This window comes from Plodia interpunctella, chromosome 5 (assembly GCF_027563975.2).
Source record: "Plodia interpunctella isolate USDA-ARS_2022_Savannah chromosome 5, ilPloInte3.2, whole genome shotgun sequence".
NCBI lineage: Eukaryota > Metazoa > Arthropoda > Insecta > Lepidoptera > Pyralidae > Plodia > Plodia interpunctella.
In genome coordinates, this window is record NC_071298.1 from 6,712,116 (window position 1) to 6,735,321 (window position 23,206).

Here is a 23,206-nt window from a genome sequence, read left to right on the forward strand (position 1 = left end):
AATATTCAATTTTTTATATGTGTAAATTTGTTATTATTAAAATAATATAAAAATAATGCATTAGACAACTAACGCCATCTAGTTTCCGGTTGGTAAACTTAGTGACAGAGACACTTTGTCCTTTCCTTGCCGGCTATATACTATTGGCAAACAACGCCAAATTTTCGCGGATTCGGCGTTCTTTACGGTGAATAGAAACTCATACTACGAATAAATAAAGAAATTAATACAAATTACACATATTAAGCTTATACAAACTACGCAACGTACGATCATTCACGTCGGCATCTGTCTGAGTTCGTCTTTTAAAGTATTTTCAAGTTAATTAATCTGAGCAAATATCCAGAAACTGAAATCATTCAAATAATAAGGTATGTACCTAGGTTATGATAATGACTTAGCATAATAAGTACTTAGGTATAATTTGGTTAATTTAAAATGCCTCCTTAGTATATATACACCTAATGAATGTATCCATACTGATATTTTGATTTGAGCCGATTTTGATTAAAAAATAATAATTAGATATATAGTTGATATAAAGCATTCGTATTGTGATTGGGGTGAAATTTTGTAGGAAGAACTACATATGCTTCGCTTCGCCCGCAGCGGGACTGGACCGCGGGCAAAAGTTTAAAGTACCTAGGTATATTAAATAACAAAACCCATGTGTTATAAACACTGTGTATTAAACAAATTGTGATAACAATTCAAACAGAATATAAAGGAACAAAACAAACTATAGACATGCGCGTAGTTCCTTACTCTCGATTTCTGTTATAAAAACAGCAACTGAAATGTTCCTTACAATAAACAAAGTAATATAATCGTATATTATTTTATATACCTACGTATAACAAACACTCACTTAGAATACGGTGAATACAGAAAAAAGATAAAAATAGCAAAAGGAGTTTCGCGACTTATCTCAAAACGAGCGCGCAAATTCAAATATGCAAATTGCTTTGTATGTTTTGATATTTCAAAATGAAAATTTCTGGGAAACAGCTATCAAAATACGTAAGCAATTAAAAATTCAGTGTATAATACACAAACTTTCTGAAATTTCAATAAATGCAAGAAAGAAAAGCATTTTTTTTAACACAGCAAATGCAAAACTGAATTTAAAAGTCTAACCCGTGGACGGGGACCATTTTAGTGCCAATCGCTCTTTTAGGTGAAATTGTTAAATAGAAGGCACAATCTTACAAGATTGACACGATCTTAATATATCTATTACGTAAATGCAATAGTATACGAAATTTTACAAAAATTACCAAATTAAAACTGAACTAAAAGTTTAGTTAGTTTTAATTATTAATTGTAATTAAAGTGTAGTTTACCAAAAAACGCCATATAAATGATTTATATATTACAATAATTGAAATGATTATAGATCGATATACAAAAATATGTTAATTTTGTGCATAACATAATCAGCAGACCAAAATAATGTGTGAACAATCACATACAGCAAAAAATAGTAGTCATGCTCAATAGTCCTTGAAAAAACCAGACTATAAGCACTAGACTGAGAAAAACAGGAAAATCCTATTTAGAGTGGGCACACACCCACACTCAATATCAGAATGTCTCATCAATTGTGCGAACTAGTAGAGCAAATGGTTGACATTTGAGTTGACATTGTAAATACGTACAATCCTGGCGTCCAATCTTTGACGATATGTCAATAGTAGGTATTTTTTATTTACACACAATACCAACAAGATGCGATATGCAGAACTGGTATCCAGATAAAATACAAAACATCTTTCGTAACGGAGTAAATCGACCTCCGATGAAATTGTAATAGTGCATATTTAAACATTTTCTATTGATAAAAATAAGGTCATTCAATAGGGAGTTGATATAAAAATCTGAGTTTTCAAACATATATGCTGTTTTTATAACCACCCAATAAAAAGCTGAAACATAATGCTTATCTATGCCTATCAACTCAAAAATAATTTTTACCCCTGTTACTCTGTTACACTGTCATCGATTGATTGTCCATGTGATTTTTTTAAATTTATTATAAATAATACGACTAGATATTATAATCCTAGGAATATAAGTTATAGGTATGGTTACTATATATTTTTTATAAATAAATATAAATAACTCAGATGTAAACAAGAAACTAATTAATGAACTAACTACTATGTTCATAACTAGATATAAATTTATAAAATGATAAAATTATATTTGATAATCTGCCTGGCCAATCAAATATAATCTTAATAATAGTTGGTATATTAATTTTATATACTGATAATGAATAATATTTCTTTTTGTTATCATCGTTGATGTATTTTTTCTGCTCAATGCAAAGCTATAGGCATATAGTGTCCAACAGAAACATATGTATATCAATATTTATGATACTATTAGTAGGTTTGCTTACAAATAAAATTGAGTCTTTGGGTCCCAAATCATATTGCTAATTTTAGTAAGAGCAGTCTTGATCCTGAAACAATGCACAATACACAAATTTAAAAAATATACAAAATCAAACATGGTCTTAGATCTGCAAATTTTGTATACATTATATATATATATATATATATATATATATATATATATATATGTTGTTTATGGATTTTGACGATAAATGATATGAATAGAAAGGTCTCTACAGCTGTTCTGTTTGCTTAGGTGTTACTTGACATTTCTATAGAGGCAAATAAAGACACGATGAACCGTTTGGAAAAGTAGACCGATCGTTCTGGAACATATTTTTACTTAAAACAATGTTTTTTTTTTGTTTTATATATATATATATATATTTATTTATTAACATTTCTTAATATATATAATTGACAAAAAAAAACAAGTCAAATTACCTGTAATCCTAGTAATTCATTAGTCATGCCACTCTGACTTTAATTGTTCTCTCAATTTGACCTCTGCACAGGGGGCATTCATCTATTTCTTTTTCCCCACATGGCTGGCAACAGCACATGTGTCCACATGGAATAAATATGACTTCACATTTTGCATCCATGCATATCACACACTCTGACTCTAGTACTGTGACATCTGACTCTTGTGCTGTTATCACTCCTGTGTACTTGTGTTCTTCCACTTCATCAAGTGAAGGGGCACTTGGCCCTTCCTTGGTAATACAGTCATTCAATTTTTCTTCCTGACTCTTAGCCTGCACATAAGAATTGATGGCTTGTATAATGCCTCTTCTGTCTGATGATAAAGACACTCCATTTTGTTTTAAATCCTGCAATGTTACATTCAACAAAGATTCCTCTGTAAACAAAAATTTTACTAGAAAAGGTAAACAATGTATTACTCCCTCTTGTAAAAGATAATTTGCGAGAATCGGGTCTAACTGATTCCCAATATCCAACAAGTTTTTTGGAGCTGAATCAATTAATTTTTGATAATTTTTCAACCAAAAATCAGAACTCTTATGAGGTTGCTTCTCCATTTCACTCATTGTTTCAATGAGTTGCTGTCTTCTTTTACTCTGTTGATATAATAAATCATCTAACAAAGAAACTAATTGGACTCTTTGCTGAAGGAGATCATTGTAATTATAAGCTATTTGTAATTTTTTCTTTTCCTGTTCAATTACACTCAGCCGAGCTAAATGTGTTGAAATTAATGATATTTCTTGATTGAGGCTCCAGCTCCTAGCATCAACTTTTTCAACCAGGGAAGCTACAATAGCCTTTTGAATATCTTCATCTTCCATAAGCTCCTGGACCAATCCTGTTCTAGATTGGTCTTTAGCTTTCAGCAACTCATCTAATTTCTCACTTCCTTCCATTTCTTGCAGGAGTATACTTTGCTTCATATTAATCAAACTATCTTCATAACTTTTTTTAGAATGTTGAATAGTACAATCCTCTTCGATAAGCATTTCCATGGCAGCTAAAATGTCAGACTTTTTAATATTATCATAATTCTGTCTTGTGATTTCAAGGAGACGGTCATGCTCTGCCTGTTCATAAGCCAGTTGTTGCTGTAAAATCTCAGGTTTCAAAAGGTCATGCTGTATGAAATTCCTGACCAAACACTCAACCTCTTTCTCATCTTCTTGAATAGCTTTAATTAATTTTTGCCTCTCCAACTCTTTAGCTTCATGAACTTTTGCAATTTCTGAATCTAATTCCTGCTGTTCTTGTAGAACCTTTGTTAAAAACCTCTCTCTCTGTTGTTTAGCAGCTTGATGAAATTTGTTTTCTTGTTCAATTATAGCGGCTTCTTGCTCCTCCCATGTTATAGAGTTGTGCTTGGTATCAAATGGATCACAAATATAACTTGGGGACTGCACTGATATAAGATCTACTATCTGTGGTGGAGTATACAATATCTCCATTTTAGCACAAAGGAATTTCATTATTTCTGCTGTCCCTTGAGATGTTATGTCAGGAGGAGGATAAACAAAGCATTGTGCATCTATCTCTATAGATAAAATATTCTTAGCAAGGCACAATTCAGGACATAATTCTGTAAGGTCTATATTTCCAGAGAGCTTCAATATTGTCAAAGCTTTTAGTTTTCCTAAATAGGGAGTTAAATTCCTAAGTCTATTGTTTGATACATCCAATATTTTCAAATTTTGCAAATGCTGTATACTATCAGTAATATCTTTAAGATTATTATTGTGAATATACAACTCAGCCAAGTTTATTAAAAATTTTATTTCTTCTGGTAAGTGAGAGAATTTATTGTAACTTATGTTTAACACTTTCAAGCAATACAAGTCCGAAATATGACCACCACCATCCAATGAATGCAGGATGTTAGACTGTAAATACAAATGATCTTTTCTGAATACTTTACATATTGAATATATACCGGACGGTACTTGCCGAAGCTGACAATCTGATAAATCAAACTCTGGCTCGGGAGATTCTTTGGCGAGATACAATTTCCTCTCTAGCTTGGCACGTGAATGATCATCGGGCTGTGAATTTTTCCCAAATAAAGACATCGCCACTCTATTCATACATGACACTGCACAACCCATTAAAAAACAATGTGTGCTGTCACCGATGCTTAAACATCACCACAATTTCCACCGAGATTTCTATTTCATCATATTTGTTCACATTATCTATTTCATGAAGTCTTGTTTATAATCAAAAACTTTTGCACTGATACCAAATTAATCGCATTTTGACTTGCTTGACCTTTGTTTTTATGTAAGTACGTAATTAAGAATAAATTTACATCACAAATAGTATGTTTTTAATTAATTTGAAAATTTACAGGTCATATTGTACACAATCACAATGCAAGAAACACACTTAATCAATGCTTAGTAATAATGCAAATGCAAATTTACCTACGAGCCCTACGTAGTCCCATTTTTTTCTTGTTATTTGGGTGATATTGTCAAAGTCAATGTCAAGTACGCTAATGTCAAATTATAATATTTTCAAAGCAAAAGAATCGAAAACTCAATAAACATACGATTTGAAAAAAATAAGCAATAATTTAAATAATCATAAATTTGAAGAAAATATCCCGACGTGTTAAAAGAGAAGTCTGAATGCACGGAATTATCATATATATCATCAATATATTTTATTTAGGTCATTATTGACAGATGAGCAAACAAAGAGCCATGTGGCTGAGTTTGTCGGACAACGCAGCTCGCTAATGAATGACTGCAAGCAAAGCAGCAGTCTGTACTTTATACGAACCTCTCGCGCGGCGAGAGATTCGCTCGCAGTTCGATTCGTCATGTTTACTTTGTTTAATCTTATGGCTATGCATATAAAGATAGGTAAAAATGCTTTAATCAAACACTGGCTCACTAGTCCAAGTAGTTGATGAGAAAGTCGTCGATCTCTTGCGAAAGCTCTCCAGTGAATCATTGCAAAGCCGCGGTCTAGCTGAATCATACACACTAAACCTAACGAGAATCCTACTGGACATAATCGTAGTGCTAGGGATATCCAATAGAGAATTTCCGACGATCCTCAAACCACTCACACTCACTCTACACTACAAGTTTCATGCCTGTCAGTGTTCCTGAACGTCACACACAGGGGCGAAGTGGTTTCTACTCGAAAAACAATGATCGGAACTTGGGATCGGAAGAGCAAGAACAGGTGCACCAAGTAGGTACAAAATTCTGAATTTTACATTAACACAAAATTACAGTATATGCAAATCTAGGGTTAATCAGAGACGTTGCAATGCTTATATTCTTGGCTACCATACAGAAAGCTATTACTTTCTTCTTCACAACTGGCATCTATTAAATCAATAACATATAAAGAGTTAGTTATATCTTATTATATATCTGCAGGAAGTCCATGGCATAATGTCATTATATCGAAATGCGAAAGTAAAAATATTTTATTTTTATTTGCGTTCAAAGTGCTATGGGAATGAAAAATAGGGGGAAAAAATTACGCAAAGCTCAACGCAGATGGCGCTATGAAGAAATTGATAAAAAAGTGGCGCTACTCTAGTGTGCCTTCTCAATATGGTTTAGGTCTGTACTGTAATTCAAAGCAAATAAGTTGAATTCTCAATTTGGTGAAACAGTTTAATTGTAGTAAATTTTCTGAAATCGTACATAAAAATAAACATATTTTTTTTTCTTATACACAAGGTAACATAAGTATTGCAAAAATTAGAAGTAACTAGGAAAAGCTCCTAGGTATGTGATGTATTGATACAAAAAAATTAAGCTTAAACTTAAACATATATTAGTAAGGTGTATATTAGAAATATTTACAAAATCATCTTCATCACTAGTGTACTTAATAAATACAAATACAAATAAGTGACTTGCGTCATCTATAATTGTACCAAGTATCGGATGGTGAATCTGGTAACCTATATAGTGTGTAGCCTTTACTACTTGTATTAGTATTTTCTGTATCTGAAGTATATTCTGGTTCTTCAGTGCCATCTTCCACTTCGACAATCTTATCGTTTATATTTTCCTGTCCAGATTCATTATTTTTAAACCATTTATCATATATCGGTGCATCTTGTCCTAATATGCTGTATTTCTTTTTTGTATAGTCATCATCTCTTTCTTCATCGTCACTTTCAATTTGACCACTTTTATCATATAATTTATCATACAAACTAGTATAATCGTGCCTGTTACGAAGGTTTGCTGGCTTAACATACTTAGGAGATGGAATAAATTCATCAGGCTTATAATACTTTGTCGAAAATGAAGTTCTATATGTTTTCATTGCCTCTTCGTCAATGGGAGCCTCAATGGAATCATTAAGTTCAACGTATTCCTCTTTTTTCTCTTCCTCATTGTTCGGTACATCTGGTGCTGAACTGTGCAAACTTTTAATAAACTTTGCAGCTAGCTCAGCATTACTTTGTACATGTGTATCTAGAAGTTTGTTTGGTAGTTTGTTGTCATATTCTGTTTCTAATTCATCTGATTTCCTGTGAGGATAAAAATCTTTGTATATGTCATTTCCTATAACACTTTGGTATGTGGGATGTTCATAACCTTTAATGACTTTTCCTAATCTGTCGAAAGTATCATCCAGGTAATCTTTAACTTTTCCAGTTGTTTTGCTATTATACTCTTCACTCGACAGTGAACCATCTTCTTTTAATTTGCTTTTTTCATTGTTATTTGTACTCTCTTTTGGAATATATCTTACAATAGCCTTACCTTCTCGATCAATATTGTAGAAGTTGTCTGGAAAAACTTTTTGATAAAGATTTTTGAAATAGTTGTCAGCCAGTGGCTGAGGTGGTCTGTATGTATGTTCTATTTGTCTTCCAAGTCCTTCAATTTTCGGCGTCGGCACGGCTTGCGTCGTTTTACTAAAATAATTAAATGTATGAAAAGGTTTAACTTTCAGTTGATAAGTTTTTGCCGCTGGTAATAATTTAATGACTATTGCTTTACCTTGGTGGTAGCCTATACCATGCCCTTGAAAGGGTTTATTTTTTGGAGTTTTCTTCTTTGTAACAGTCTTTTGTGGCGCCTCATCATCGGCTTCATTGGCATCGCAATACATTCTGTTCAGTTTCTTAGTATCTTTATCGGATAGTCCGGCTCTTTGGCCAATTTCTGCTCCTCCCTAAAATATAAAAATGTATATTTAAAAATAGTTGTCCCCAAAGCCTTACTTAATATTAATGTCATAACTGTATTGCGAAATCATACATGCACAACATAATTCATCGAAATACACGACACACTTATAGGCAAATAGTTATACCTGTTTAGGAACGATGGTGTCCTGCCCGTTGACAGAGAAAGCCCGCCGGCTATAGTGGAGAACGCTGTCGTAATCGTACCCAACGCCGAAGTCCGTGACAGAGAAGGAATTGTATTTGCGGAAATTGTTTCTTGCCGCTGAAATATAAACATTTTTTTTTTCACAAATCATTATTTGAATTCTATATGTGATTTAATGTAATTTTATTTTTATTACCTAGCCTAAAGTAAAGTAACTAGCTGAACTCGATTTTACTAAGATTATTTAGGTTAGCACTAAACATAGCAACTAGGTAGGTACATAAAATCTAGATAGGTATGGATCAAAAGATTATCCACGCAGGTAGGTAGGCACGTATCTAGTATTTGGGTCATTCACACTTTTTCCTTCTCATAACAGTGAAAGGCATATCAAAACTTTCTTTTTCGCCAATAATCAAAAATATCTCAATCGACGTTTACGATTGAGGCAAATTAGCAAGGTTAAAAAGTGTAAAAAATCCCACATAGATACTCTCTAATAGATTTTTAATAACGATAATGTCTTCAGATAAATACCTCATTTGCCCTCTGATTGTACCTACCTCTATTGTAACACTTAAATTCAAAATTCTTTTTTTCAAAGTAAGTACCTACTTAGTTATTTTTAATAATTACTAGCTTTTTGCCCGTTTCACCTACATATATTTCCCACGGGAACAATTGTTTAATAAAAGATACCCTATGTCCTTTTTCACACTTTAAACTAAGTATATGTTTAAAAATTCAAGACGATTGGTTGAGTAGATAGAACGTGAAGAGGTAACAAACAAACTTACTTTTGTGATATAATTACGAGTAGGATTAATTTTAGTTAGGTAGTTGTGTTTTTTCTATTAGTTTAAATTTAATGTTATTTATGTTTCACAAATTCTAAATTGAATAAAATCTTGCGTAATATAAGCTGTACCTTGAACAATATTGTCCCATACAATATCGACGTAGTCGTCTCTGTCGTTACTGCTCTGCATGTGGTAGAAGCCGAGTGTATGAAGAAATTCATGTACCACGGTCCCGTGGCGGAAGCACCCGCGCCCCGGCGGGTGTCGAGCGTTCAGATTGAGAACTTGGTAGCCTCCTTGGTAACCCACTTGAGAGAAACACCCTCGTCTACTACCCTGGAATTTAATGAAACAAATTCTAAGTTGGTATAAATATTATTTTAGTAGAACTATTATTTTTTAAGTTAAGTGGATACATTAATATAATTTTATTATTCTCCGTTTCAGCTTGGCCAAAAGTGCTTTCGTATGTCTGTGTGTTCTCCTCTAGAGGTCGCATTTCTCAACCGATTCCCGTGAAATTTTGGGAGCAGGTTCGAAAAATATATGAAAATCGATTGCCGAGCCATTTTTTGGAAATTTTTGAAAATGGCGGAGTTGGCACAATTGGTCTAAGCGCCTTTGGAATTGATGGCTCTTACGACTTTTTTGTGTTTATAGTGACAACGAAATAACAAAGGAATTTCATTTTCTATTATCACATACACACATAATAGACGGATATTTTCATCAGCGTTTTCATAAGATGAATAGTCCATTGACTATTCATTGAGTGACTTGAGTGTCTAGAGTTCGAATCCCACTTAAAGGCGACCTCTCTTAGGATATTTAGTTTTATTTTTACGAACGCCATTTCGAAGTTTATTTTACAATTTTTTTTCTTACATTCTACTTGGGGCAAAAATTGTTTTTTGTATGTATGTTTGTAACGCGATAACTTTTGAACCGTTTGTCCGATTTTGATGAAATTTAAAAGGTATGTAGGATATGCAAATGGAATTTTTAAGTTCGTGGTGCAACAAAATCGGTTAAGCCGTTTTTGAAATATTCACAATTTTGTCAAATCTCATCAAAATTTATTGTACTCGCGAGGTCTACTTTCGCGGCGAACAACTAGTTTTTATTAGTTTAATGAAATGAACATTTGATTCGTAATTCTGTAATTACCTGTATGACGACAGCATCTCTATCTCCTTTCCGATATGGTCGGAACTTCACGCAAGATGCTTGAGCTAGATCATCTACACCATCTTGGATAGCTTGCATTTGGTCTTGGGCTGGCGAAAGAGAAAAATGATCTTATTAGGAATGGTAGGTCGTTTCAGATTGTGGTTAACATTTAAAAATAATATCTCTAATAGGACCGAAGGTTACCAACAATTCTGTTATTTCAAATATTTATTGCAAAGTGCTGTAAGTGCAGTTATTAAATCCTAAAAGTATTTAAGTTCATACGTACAAAAGTGTTCTTTTTGTATGTAATATATAACTTCGTTATTAGGCCACCGTTTGGTGGTGTCTTTAAGTCCATTTCGCGACAGTCCTTCTGCGACGTCTTCCACGATAACTCGTCTTTGCCGGTCGTTCAAGATAAGATCTCCTTCGAACTTCCCACTCTCTTCCCACGCGTTGTCTGATATTATAGACTCCTCTTCGTCATAGTCCTCATCAGGTTCTGCACCTTCTGTAATATTAAATCCTTAATAATTTAAAAAAGAATGCAAACATTATATTGAATAAAAATTTAATAAATATACCTACATCATATATATGTATATGTCAAATGTGAAGATTATATTTTGGATAGGTACTTTGGTACCTATGTCAAGTTAAAATGTGTTTGTTTCCTAGTTTGAACTTGTTTATTATTTTAATGAATTGTTGAAAAGCACTAGACATACTTACTACCTAAGTATCTATTACTTCTAGAAAACATGCAAGATACAGTAATTCCGGTTTGATTCTATTTTCGTAAGTCGGGGAGGTGATTAATCTAAAGCTCTACTAAGTGGCTGTGCCAGTCTCTGTTAACAATTTAAATCTCATATCGCAGCAAGCTACGAGTCAACTTACGTTAATTAATAATTCAAAACTTACTTTTCAAAACCTGGTCCAAACGTGAAGTTTTATGTAGAAATTCAACAAAATCTTCAAGTTCACTGTTAGACATTGAAGAGCACTTTAGAACACAAAACACGCAAATTATCACTGATATTTTGATCCACTCCATGGTTCTGGTGTTATAAACCTATCCTCAGACTTCCTTCGAAAACACATGTGAATTTCGCGGACTAACTCACGCGCCTCAACAAGTGTGTCATGTTAGTCGTATTTGGCATACATAATGAAGGACCTGTAATTTGTACAGGTCATCAATAACTGCTGTTACTGCCGTTTCACTGGATTTTTCCCGACGAACAAAACCCATTTGGTTTAGGTAGGATTTAATATAGGTTCCGATACGACCATTTCACAAGATGTGAAGCCGCAACTGCGCGGGCGCCACTTGCGACAGAGCTCCCAGGTGACAGTGCCACCGCCGCCGTCAGAACTCGTGCAAGACCAGGTTGCCAAACCGGCCGATTTATTCCAATATTTCATGGAGTTTCCATTTGGTATAACAATACCTCCAATTTGACATTTCTGTAATTGGATGAGTGAAATAGTGAGAGAAAAGCAAGTGGTCCGTTACGGAGAAATCGGAATTAATGGCAGACACTCATTGTATTCTTAATGATTTAAGGCGCGAAAGTGTAGAGGTTAACTGCGCATTTTATTCTTAAAGATTATTAAATAAATAGTATATCTATAATTATATTTCGTCTTTTTGAAGCCTATTAATATTATAAATGCGAAAGTTTATGAGGATGTTTGTTACCCTTTCACGCGAAATCTACTGGACGGATGTTATGAAATTATAGAAATACCTTAGTAATTTGATTTGACACGTGAATGTATCGGCCCATGTTTTAGTGTCATTTCGCAAAAGAGAAAGACATTTATGTAAATGTGTTTATGTACTTCATAAATATTTAATTTACGGTTTAGTTGTAGGTATACCCGCACAATTCTTTTTAATTCTTTTTTCATTCTGAGGATGGAACCAGAATGAATGGAATGGAGCCCTTATGAATACATATGGGATGAATTTTGAATGGATGCTGTAGGTAGTTTACTTATGAAGATTGATAGTATTCGGTACTGCTATGTATTTATCATACTTAGTAAGTATAATAATACCTATAATAATATATAAAAGAGATACCTATTGCTCGAAGCCCAGCTTTTGGTTTCTAGAAAGAGTGCTTCAAAACGGTTGTGTTTCAAAGAATAGGTTATATAAAAACATTTGAAAAATTAAAATAGCCAGATTTGATAGTCCGACCGGACAGAAAGGCTCTGCGATAAAACCCCAAAAGTGCACCTTCACAGTTGTGACCAATATAATTAATTGTCTTCGTCCGTCACAGAAAATTAATTTAGTACACGTTTTAACCCGTATACCTATTAATTTTGTAACTTTTCTTACAAAAAGTTCTCAACATTGTAATTAACAATTTTATAGGTAAAAATTTTTCGTGGGCTACTTCAATACCTATACAAATACAAACACCCAAAAAAGAACCGAGCAGGATATTTAGTAATTTTCTGAGGGCATTACATTTACATATTTTATGAGGGCTTTTCGCGCCTAGTCTGCGTCTGTCTTGAATGAAAAGTATTGTTTCACCAATCGGAATAAACATTAAGTTTACACCCGATTGAGTAAATAGTTTAAAAGATTATACAACATGACCGGACTTACGCTGTTCTGCAACGTTCCAATGCCACTGTCAGGTGACGAAACACTGCAAATTTGCTCGTGAAATCCCAATAATTTGGTGGCCTTAAATTTATACATTTTCTAAAAAGCAGATACCTATAAATATATCTCAGTGTAAATTAATTTAAGTAAATTTGGTCAAAGGACTTATTTTCATCTTGTAAGTATACTTTATAGAAATTCAGTAACATAACATAGATACTTAGATAATATTTTGTTCAATCGAGCACGTTTTAAGCAATAATGAAGAAAAAGTAAGATTCTTTCTATCCCCGCTCACTTTAGAGTGTAGGTATAAAGATCATTGTAGCATATAGGTATATTGCCCAACAGGTTTCCTTCAAATATGTGACGTCATCAAATGTATGTAGGTACAGTATTCTTTGCTTATTTCACGTTTACTTTGGCTGTATTTACATCATTAGTAATGGCTATAGATGGGTAGATATATTTACATGAAACAGTACAATAAAAGCAATACGACAGCAATATGAAAACTAGTAATCAGACACGGTTGTGTGGAGACTCACTGTTATCATTTGATCAAATAAAATTTACAGATAATTTAGGAATTCCCAGATTATCATGGTTATTCATCCTACATTGTATTCATACAATACAGGGAGCACTTACTTGTTCCTCCCGTATCAGACGCTCGGTGTCAAACTCCATGTTGTAGATTCACCAAAAGTACGAAAGCGATACATTATGGTCTAAGTATGTATCAGTGGCTGTGTATGCAAAGTGTGTCTCAACCAATATAGTTAAACCACCCAGGTATATATAATAAGTATTAAATTATAAAACTGTCACAACACCCTGCATCTAAAGGACTTGGAGGCCAACGAGAAGGCGATCAGTGTGGCCACATACTGGTCGAATTAGTCATTTCGACTCGATAAGAAGAATTATTAAGTACGATGATAATGAACCAATAAGTATTAGGAAGTAGGTAATTTATAAGACTAAATAAAAACACATTATACGCGTTTTCGTCATCATTCACAGTACATTTTATTTAGTTTAATTATATCACTTTCTGACATTCTTTTTCGTTGTCCAATCACGGCACCCTCCTGTAAAATGAACAACAATGACTGACCGGAATTATTTATGTATAGAACTTATCTCTATAACTTGTAACTGCATTATATACTCACTTCTAAAGGAATTATCGTCCTATTTCCATTTTTAGAAAATGCGACTTCTGGATAATGCATAACGCTTCCATAGTCGTATGGAACACCGAAGTCTGTCACTGTATCGTTATTGTATTTTGCAAAATTATGCTCCAGACCTGTAATTTGTATAATTGTTTATCAACTATTTGGGTCTGGGTTTTTGTAGTAAGTATATGTGTATGATTATGACTAAGATACGATATATCCTATGATTAGAACCCCTTACCTTCCTTTATATTATCCCAAACAATTTCAACGTATTCGTCTCTATCGTATGCACTTTGCATGTGGTAGAAACCAAGAGTGTGCAACATTTCGTGGACAATCGTGCCGTGCTTGAAGCATCCTTTTGCTAAATTCAGAACTTGGCTAGCTTCTTCACTGTCGTCAGGTTTATTATAGCCGACACCGGAGAAACAGCCGTTTGCTGAACCCTAGCGAATTTAACAGTCAAAATGTTAAACTATACTTATAAAAACAAATCGGATTAATTTTAACAAATGTCGAAGGTACCTATCAAACTGAATGGTTTGTAACTGAATATCAAATAAAGATATACGAACCTGAAACAATATTATTTTTTTCGAATAATAAAAAAAATAGACCCTTTAATATCTATCAAAGAGATTGCAAGGCTCAACTACGTTGAGAGAATGCTTTTTGAATTACTTTTTTATTCGACATTTGTTTACTTACGTGTAGATGTTTTAATTGGAAATACTTATACTTAAGTATACCTTTATATAATTGATCTAATCTTATTGAGATGGCTTTAACGTACCTGAATGATAACAGCATGTTCGTCGCCCTTTCGTTTCCTAAACGTGATACAGGATTTATTAGCTATATCGGCCAGACCATCCTCAATCATTTCTACTTCGTCTTCATCTGATGAAATATCATCAATAATTACAATTTTACATTAAGATACCTACATATGTTAATAGCATAGTATGTATGGCACCGAAAATTTCAAATCAGTATAAAAGCTTAAATTTAAATCTATTTAAAAAGCACCTCAAGTCTTTATTAACTGATAAATGTTATTATACTTAAATGATTTCTTTAATTATAGACTCGGATAGAATTTTAGTGCAATACATTATAATTCTTTTTTTGTTTTGGATTTGTAGTGGATAGCATGCTCCTCTTTATTTATTTATATTTGCATACCTATATTGGGTAAAACATGTAGGTTTAATCCATCTTGACATCAATTTGTATATTTGTACTCATGTTTTTGGCAAATAAATGTTTTCTTTCTTACATTACAAAATCTCTTACAATGCTATCTATCTATACAAAGCTATCCAAAAGGCCAGACTGGACAGTCCCTGAGAGGGACTGTTCGGGCGGTGACTGAATGATTAAAAAAATGTTTATCTGTGGCATAGTCAACAGGATTATATCGTAAAGTTTAAGACCAAGAACAAGTCTGGGCTTACCAAAATCATCGTCTATTATATGGTACACCACAATTTGTTCCGGCCATCTTTTAGTAACATCACGCAGGCCATTTCGTCCTCCTTGAGCATCGGCTACGGCACTGTACTGAACTGGTGTCAAAACCATATCGCCCTCGAAATAATTCCCTAATTCACCTACACCTGAATAAACATAACGATAAAAATATAGATTACTAACTACTTCGGTTATACATTATTATGCCCGACATTTGTTGGTCCGAGAAGTTGTATGATTGAAGCTGTGGAAAGGTGTAAAAAACTTTTTCCAAAAAAAAGACTTCCATCACACATACACGTGAAATAAAATAACAAAAGGCATGTGCTACCGCTCAAGTGAAAGTCGGTACCAAGATCAGAAGAAAGGGTTAAGTGTGGCATTTCATATCCTTGAGACCGACTTCCAATCATGCAGTAGAATCATTGAAGCAGATTAACTCCGGGATAAAATTATAGAAGATGACCAAAAATTGGGAACTCTGAAAATGAAGTATTGGGAGAGCCGACCCCAGTTAAAATGTGTAGAACGCCCGTAGAGTAATAAATAAATATAATATTATGGTAATTATTAAAAAACCAACTGACAAACACTTCGTAACTGATAGTGTTTTGGAAGAGTACTCACCATCATTCAAACTATAATCCTTTTCTGAAAAATCGTAATCCACTTCGATTGGTGCCGCGTTTATTACAGCAAGTACAAATAAATAATATAAAGTGTTGAAAAACATTTTTTTAACCAGAAAATTATCCACCAGCGCCAAGCTTTTATGTGGAAATTACTACGTACATTTTTCGCACTTGTATTTTAAATGTCTCCGTAGATTCAACAAAGAAGCAATCGACCAACTAATTAAAAAGATAACAAATCTAAAACATAAATACTTTGAAGTGGTTTCAGTTTCGCAACCTATTTCGAGTTATCTTTGAAGGACCATGCTGAGATCCCATCAGGACACTTGCGCACCAACTGTGATAATGGCTTTTGCGAAATAACGTCGCCTACTTACATATAGGACTCAATTACAGCCTCGATATTCGCCTTGACTGACATTCTTACGAGAATAATGCATTAGACATTTGCTTGTTGATCCTCCTACCCGTGCCTTTTAGTATGGATAGCCGCTTCAATTACTATCAGTAAGTCGCCAAGATGCGGGTAGTATGTCATATTAATTCTAGCTTTGTAATGCGAGACAAGGCTCAATACCGAACACTACATCCTGTTCAAATTCCCAGCATAATAACGATTACATTCCCTCATTACCTACCTACAAAACGAATATAGCTAATATTGATTAAAAATAAAAAGTTTATGTTGTAAATAACGTGCCATATTTATTTTACAAAATAATTACAAAAGAAAAACTTGACACACACAATAAGACTGTACATGCATGCAATTCAGATTACAGTGTGCAAATTTGGATATAATAAACGCAGTAAAAGTAATTTACATTCACGTATAATTAATATAATATAAAAAAAAAACTTTACTTAAAAGTAAGATTTAACATTAGAATATAAAATGTAAAAATAGATCCCAGAATAACCAAATAATATAATGCATTTTATAGTCATTATGGCAACCCATTCTATAACATAATACTGAACTTGCTAATACAACATAAAAATATGTACGCTGTTCACAAACGTGCAGTTTTCTAAAAAAATGCACATAAAATGTCCTCATTAGGAAAACCCACAAAATTTTGTAGAACTATCAATAAAGATTTTCAAATGAATAAACTGTACTGAGACTTAATGGGAACAATTAATTCACTAATTTACACGTCAATTATACTGAATAATTAATTTAGGCAGTCTTTAAATACATTTCAATTAATTAATTAATTATATCAAATCATTACGTAAGTTTATAAAGGTACGCTAAATAAATAATAATATTTTAATACCTGACAACAAAATGGTAACCCTACCAACTTAACTAACAATCAAATTGATTTATTTATACATACAAATATCAGCACACAAATTCAGTAAAGCACTGTAATGTAAAACATTCTAAATATTGGTCTAGTTATTTATTGCATGGAACTTTTGTCCCTTTAACGACACACGAACTACCAGATCGATGCAGAATACATTATTTTACTCTCCAAGCGTGTGTTGTATTCCAGCATTATTTAGGTGTGATGTCTTCGCAAATATAATATTTGTTTACGCTGTATGAAATAATGTATTTGTTGATTATAATGCCGGCATACAACACAGAACTCAATAGTTAATATTAATGGGGTTTAATTTACGCTTAATGCTAACATTCGCCTAGTATAATTGCCTACGCGTACGCATAGAGGACGTCAAAAGACTGAGTATAAGTCCTGGCCACAAGGAAATATCTTTTATAAAAATTTCGACGGGGTGTTGTTTTCGTTGCAGTCGTTTAAAGCAGGACAACATTGGACCCGTGTGGTCAGGACTAAGCGGCACGCTACATGAACAGTATCACAATTTGTGCAGCGACTCTACCAACAATTAAAAATTTATTGCTATTTCATTAAAGACTCAATCGTCATAAGGCAAATTAAATGCTGATTACACTAGACAACACTAAAAATACTTACAGAGATTTCGACAGGCAAATTACCGTATACATAAGTTATTGTTTCAATGCAGAATTTAATGAAGTTATTTAATATATATAATCAAAGTTTATATGTGAAGAAATGTATTTATGATGTTGCCTAGCGTTACATTTGTAATACTCGCACTATACTCATTATTATATTACTCGTAATTATATAAGTTACTTACATCAAATAAAGTGTACTCCAACATGAATGAAAGTTTTCTATAACTATGGCTTTTAAGTCATTATTGATTTTATAGCCTACAGAGTAAAATTACACAAATCGTGACGATAAATATTACATAAACAAGTATAGATCTCAAAATTATGTAGATCATAAATCATTTGCCTCCTTGTAGGTGGCAATTTATAGGAAAAATATAACTTCTGTCTTAATATCAAAAATAATAATATGATTTCAAATTCTCATATTTTAAGAACATACATAAAAATATTGCATTAATACCTCAACGTGAATGAAACGGCTTTGGTTTAATTTAGCAAACGCCAATCAAATCACGTATTTTTAAATAATTTATTAAAATAGTTTAGAAACGGGTCACAGATATTGTTCTTTTAGTTATCAAATAAGACTACCAGCTTTCAGGCCGTCATGGCGCATAATTGTTAGCATCTTACTTATACAGGTACCCCGTTCTTACATTTACAGTAATTATACCATAAATTGCAATAAGCAATCGAACCACATTGACTTGACTAGTTATATAGAAATGGGACTTCTGGTATGTTCGTTTTGGCACATACTTTTAATGATATGTATGGTTTGTTTTGTACGCATTTATACAAGTAGTGTGGTGTATAAAAATATTTCTATTGTATGTATTCAATTTCTCCTTATGATTTCGGGGTCAAGAACATTAATTTATTTTATTTAAAACTATGGAAGCCCCGTACAATGAAATGAAGCATTATATAACTTTATCAGAAACCGACCTTTGGTTTTGTCGACAGGCATTGTCCCATTTCATATACACCTGAACGCATTCAAGCTGCAATATCCATACACAAAACTTGTCAAAGTGAAATATTTAACAGACATCAAAATTAGAATATTAAAAATGTCTACCGACAGACTAAGTTACTATAATCGAACAGTAGTATGACTACCATAACTACTATCAAATTTCTCTAATTCGATAATTCGATGTAATGAAGTGTCACTTTCGAAGCTGGCTTATATATGTGTAATACATATTGACATCAATGGCAAATCGTATAATAAGAATTTCATCGAGGACATTACCTAACACCAAGGCGTTTCTCGTCACTAGTTCGCTATGCAAGTCACATACTGATATGTAAAAGACGACAGTAACTCGATTCAAATACTGATAAGAGATAGTAGACTTCCATAACCCCATATTTTGAAATATGATTACAAGAAAAGCGTTAAACCTTAAGCAAAATACGCGTACCTATCTCACCCTTGACGATCTGTCCACGCATATCACATTCGCTCTCGGACCGATCACAGATGAAATCGCACAATTTATGAATAAATACACTAAATTTAATTAGGCCTTTTTAGGACAGATAATCACATTTTTTCTAACTTACAATTCCCCGGTGTTTCTCCTGTTTGCATATCCACGCGTCCATTTTCTTTGGATTAAACTTTACCTAGAAAGATAAAATAATCAATCAATTTTTGAGAGTGAATCCTTTGCTATCAAAAATCTGTGTAGGCCCTTTTATATTTACTATTCAACTACCAATTACTGACTTCTGTAACATCTGTTTTTGGAGAGAACTGTGTAACATTCAAAATAAAAAAAATCTATAATTTTTATGACTGGCTAAAAAACGACCGGTTCGGTTATTATATATTGCTGCTGTCTTTGGTCACTGCAAATAAACATGAACTTAACGACAGTAATGCTTGCTAGATTGCAATATTGTACCTGTGAGTATATTTCAGGCGGCGGTCTGCGCGGCGGCGGAGGCGGAGGCGGAGGCGGGCGACGCGCGCACGCGGCCCGCGCGCGGCTTGAGGATCTCGGAGATCTGCCACATGGCCTCCTCGCTGAGCACGTCATCGAACTCGTTGAACATCGCCTGGATGCGCTCATTACGCTTGAACTTGTACTGCCTGCTGCCGGAGATTAAGTAGTTTTAATATTTCTTTATCGCTCTGCTTTTATCCCAGAATATCCTATATTCAGAATAACTTTAGAATTCTTTAACTTCAGAATTTAGAAAACTTCTAAATTCAGAATGACTTGGTTTACGTTTTGATTACCAAATAATGATGCAGCAATGCGATCTATTTTAGACAAAAAATTTTCAACCTGTTTCACAGGCTAACTTGACTAATACCTATATTACTAAACTTGTTCACGGTGAATGAAAATACTTCTAAAGAACTACAGGCCGACCGCTTAACTAAGTCCTGAGTGGTAGAGGAGCGTGGGGTTCTGGCAAATAAAGGGGTCAAAAGAGATGCGGGCACCTAACGCCCGCAACGCCTTCGATCCTCTTAATAGTTTTACACCGCGCTCCTGTACTGATGAGGGCGAAAACTCATTTAAATGGTCAAATAATAAAAGAGTCATTTGATTGTCAAGGAAATAAATACGATGGATACGCACTCTTTGTGGAACCTCTTCATATTCTCCATGATGTGATACTGTTGCCACCTCTTGGTAAAATTGATGCTGCCGTCAGGCAAGAGATCTTGATTGCCGATGTGAACAAACGTAAGATCTTGGAGGACTAGACCACTGCAAATAAATATTTTATAAGTTGCAGTACATAAATATACATAAATTATATACATACTGATATGAATGTTGATATTTCAAAGATTCATTTGACTTTATAGAAAAAGAACAGTAAGGTCTAGTGGGTATTAGTATATACTAATATATATATATATTCCGGCTTCATTCGTGTAAAACCATATAAAAGTAGCCTACATTACTACTGAATGTTTCGTCAATCTCTGTGCCAAATTTAAATAACAAACAAAAATACAAATCTATTATCTTACAACAAGAAGGTATATCGATACTGACATGTAGGGTATGCAGGGCGGCTGCGTGTCGGCGAGCGCCTGGCGATAGGCGCGGAAGGAGGAGGAGGAGTCGATGAGCGCGCAGTGGTCGTGCAGCGCGTCCAGCACGCCGCGCGCCCAGCCCAGGCGGCGCACGGGCGGCGAGTCCAGCGCCGACACCAGCGCCAGGTACGAGTTGAAGTTGTTCAACTTGCGCAGCGCCTTCATCACCTTCAGGAACTTGCTCGCATATTTTTCGCGTTCGCGCGCCTCGTCCTAAAACAACGAGCTCTATATTATAAACCATGACATTCCTACAATATTAAAATTGACAACATTCAACGGCCCGCACTAAACACTAAACTTGTGTCGCGCACGGACACAAACGCAGGAATTCAAACATGGCGTTCATGGGTACACACACCCAGAACCAGAGAGTATTTGTACTTGTGCATGTATTATTATACGATTGTAATTCGTAAACATTGTACCCACGTTGTAAATCAACCCTAGTACCTCCTGATAGCAATATATATTATTTAGCGATTTTATTTTATGTTCTAGAACAAACTAAAAATCATAAATGGACACTTTCAGCTCTAGTTTAAGAGTTTAAAATCTAATTTTATCATAATGTCAAACTTTACGAGCATGAAAAGTTAAAAGAATATGTTGTAAACACTACTCAACAATGCTTTCTATTACAAAGTATAAAAACAACACTCACCTGCTCTAGTATCCGCGATCGAGCCCAGTAGCTCATCTTGTTGAAGTGCTCAGTGAAGCGCGTGAGATTGGGCGAGCTCTCCTCTGATTGGTCGCGCGGCCACGACAACACCTCTGCAGTAGTGATACGAATGAATAGCGCCGCGTCCAGTAACGTCATCTGTTCCGCCAGTTCTGTTGCCTTGAAGTCGAGTAACGTGTCCCGCCGGAGGGACACGCTGCCATAGCATGGAGTGTCTTCATAGCGGTTGTTTGTCTAAAAATATGTTCAAAATATATATTGCAATGTCAACGTGTAAAAACTAGCAATAACTTCAAAAGCATTCTTACTTAAGTTAATTACAATATAGTATAGTTATAACAATGATATAAACAAATTAGGCAACTTTTTACGGCACCATTAAAAGAAGACGCCATTAATAATATTTTTTATCTAGCCTGTGCATGTTTTGTCACACTGCTGAGCAAAGTAATAACGTATTATCTTACTTACTTGTTGATATCGTAACTGTTTCTGTTTATCGACTAGTATTTGCCTCAAGGCCTTTGCTATAGGAAGTTCTTCTACTTCGACCAACCAATAAATAAACTCCATAATTTCTTGCATAAGCGGTCGGTCTAAGTCAGCCATCCTAAAACAAACCATTTTTTAAAAAAGACATTAAATAATTTATGTAAAAATTTAGAGCTCTCAACAGGCATTTCAATATTCTAGGCTTAAAAAAATTAGTTATTATGTTACCTACTTCTTTTAATGACTTTATATTTTTTGCATGTGAGAATAAATGGAAGTGGCGTTGATATTTAAAAAACCCGAAAGATACCAAGCCCAATGATAATTTTGAGCGATAATCCAATTGTGAGACATGAAAAAAGTATCTGATTTGACTTAATAAACAAGCAGTGGTGTACTCACGTGAGGTCAGCGACGACCCTGGTGAGGAGGCTGAGCGTAGAACGCAGTTCATGTGTTCGTTGTCGGTAGTGGTGTGCGCGTCTCACGAGCCGCGCCACCAGCCCGCTGGGGGACACCCAGGTGCGGTAGGTCGCCAGGAACGCTTCCTGGTAAGCAAAATCTGCAAACCCAGATCACTAGTTATTAATCTGCATCTCTATCACTTGAGCATAGCGTGTTCACATGACCCGATTCGACTATGTAAAATGTTTTCGTGACATTGCCTACCAAGTTCGGCAAAACCCGTTATTACTATTATTAAACGCGTATTAATAACGCTTATAATTATGAATCTTTAATGAAGAAAAATATAATTCACCTCGTCGTATGAACACTCTGCTCACGTATTTTACCCCACATGCATCAAAAATTTGCGACTAATTCAAAGAGCTACGGCGATGTAATATGTTGTTTAGCTTTTCTGAACTAATGAAAGTTACGTATGA

At 34.1% G+C, this 23,206-nt stretch overlaps 4 protein-coding genes across 15 annotated transcripts in view; all 4 read right to left on the reverse strand.

Annotated features, from left to right (window-relative positions):
* Positions 1 to 670: 670 nt before the first annotated feature.
* Positions 671 to 5,354, reverse strand: LOC128669901 (E3 ubiquitin-protein ligase LRSAM1-like). The gene is made up of 2 exons (XM_053745129.2): positions 2,844 to 5,354; positions 671 to 2,467 (listed from the first exon to the last, which is right to left on the reverse strand). Exon 1 carries the CDS (start codon positions 4,988 to 4,990, stop codon positions 2,867 to 2,869), a length of 2,124 nt encoding a protein of 707 aa, XP_053601104.1. The 5' UTR covers positions 4,991 to 5,354; the 3' UTR covers positions 671 to 2,467; positions 2,844 to 2,866.
* A 1,161-nt stretch (positions 5,355 to 6,515) lies between these two features.
* On the reverse strand, positions 6,516 to 13,675 carry LOC128670135 (seminal metalloprotease 1-like). Of its 2 annotated transcripts, none has more exons than XM_053745557.1 (7): positions 12,812 to 13,675; positions 11,104 to 11,649; positions 10,466 to 10,690; positions 10,174 to 10,283; positions 9,135 to 9,342; positions 8,187 to 8,323; positions 6,516 to 8,045 (listed from the first exon to the last, which is right to left on the reverse strand). In XM_053745557.1, the coding sequence occupies exons 2-7, from the start codon at positions 11,234 to 11,236 to the stop codon at positions 6,774 to 6,776; spliced, it is 2,085 nt and encodes a 694-aa protein (XP_053601532.1). In that variant the 5' UTR covers positions 11,237 to 11,649; positions 12,812 to 13,675; the 3' UTR covers positions 6,516 to 6,773. The 2 variants fall into 2 exon arrangements, with proteins under 2 accessions (XP_053601532.1, XP_053601533.1); XM_053745558.1 differs by having other exon boundaries at positions 7,590 to 7,785; positions 7,871 to 8,045; positions 11,104 to 13,675.
* Positions 13,676 to 13,814: 139 nt separating this feature from the next.
* LOC128670136 (zinc metalloproteinase nas-4-like) lies at positions 13,815 to 16,453 on the reverse strand. Of its 2 annotated transcripts, none has more exons than XM_053745559.1 (6): positions 16,099 to 16,453; positions 15,456 to 15,617; positions 14,792 to 14,898; positions 14,237 to 14,444; positions 13,990 to 14,126; positions 13,815 to 13,926 (listed from the first exon to the last, which is right to left on the reverse strand). In XM_053745559.1, exons 1-6 carry the CDS (start codon positions 16,202 to 16,204, stop codon positions 13,828 to 13,830), a joined length of 819 nt encoding a protein of 272 aa, XP_053601534.1. In that variant the 5' UTR covers positions 16,205 to 16,453; the 3' UTR covers positions 13,815 to 13,827. The 2 variants fall into 2 exon arrangements, with proteins under 2 accessions (XP_053601534.1, XP_053601535.1); XM_053745560.2 differs by having other exon boundaries at positions 13,815 to 13,905; positions 16,099 to 16,449.
* Positions 16,454 to 16,785: 332 nt separating this feature from the next.
* C3G (C3G guanyl-nucleotide exchange factor) overlaps positions 16,786 to 23,206 on the reverse strand; it is a 32,749-nt gene continuing 26,328 nt past the window's right edge. For 8 of the 10 annotated variants that reach the window (XM_053744898.2, XM_053744896.2, XM_053744894.2 and 5 more), the window contains 7 exons: positions 22,722 to 22,881; positions 22,299 to 22,437; positions 21,807 to 22,061; positions 21,102 to 21,355; positions 20,676 to 20,807; positions 19,989 to 20,179; positions 16,786 to 19,707 (listed from right to left, as the gene is read on the reverse strand). In XM_053744898.2, the coding sequence (XP_053600873.1) occupies positions 20,002 to 20,179; positions 20,676 to 20,807; positions 21,102 to 21,355; positions 21,807 to 22,061; positions 22,299 to 22,437; positions 22,722 to 22,881 (1,118 nt within the window). In that variant the 3' untranslated portion in view covers positions 16,786 to 19,707; positions 19,989 to 20,001. The remainder of the gene's footprint in view (positions 19,708 to 19,988; positions 20,180 to 20,675; positions 20,808 to 21,101; positions 21,356 to 21,806; positions 22,062 to 22,298; positions 22,438 to 22,721; positions 22,882 to 23,206) is intronic. The other 2 variants (XM_053744890.2, XM_053744893.2) reach the window with 1 other exon arrangement.

What these genes read in the sequence shown, in the direction of transcription:
- LOC128669901 (XM_053745129.2), bottom strand. Translation starts at nt 4,990, where the DNA reads ATGGGTTGTGCAGTGTCATGTATGAATAGAGTGGCGATGTCTTTATTT.
- LOC128670135 (XM_053745557.1), bottom strand. Translation starts at nt 11,236, where the DNA reads ATGGAGTGGATCAAAATATCAGTGATAATTTGCGTGTTTTGTGTTCTA. An exon ending in TTTGGACCAGGTTTTGAAAA is followed by an intron (nt 10,691 to 11,103) that starts GTAAGTTTTGAA and finishes TTAATATTACAG; the next exon opens with AAGGTGCAGAACCTGATGAG. An exon ending in CATACAAAAAGAACACTTTT is followed by an intron (nt 10,284 to 10,465) that starts GTACGTATGAAC and finishes CTCTTTCGCCAG; the next exon opens with CCCAAGACCAAATGCAAGCT.
- LOC128670136 (XM_053745559.1), bottom strand. Translation starts at nt 16,204, where the DNA reads ATGTTTTTCAACACTTTATATTATTTATTTGTACTTGCTGTAATAAAC. An exon ending in GGATTATAGTTTGAATGATG is followed by an intron (nt 15,618 to 16,098) that starts GTGAGTACTCTT and finishes ATGTTTATTCAG; the next exon opens with GTGTAGGTGAATTAGGGAAT. An exon ending in GGACGATAATTCCTTTAGAA is followed by an intron (nt 13,927 to 13,989) that starts GTGAGTATATAA and finishes AATTCCGGTCAG; the next exon opens with TCATTGTTGTTCATTTTACA.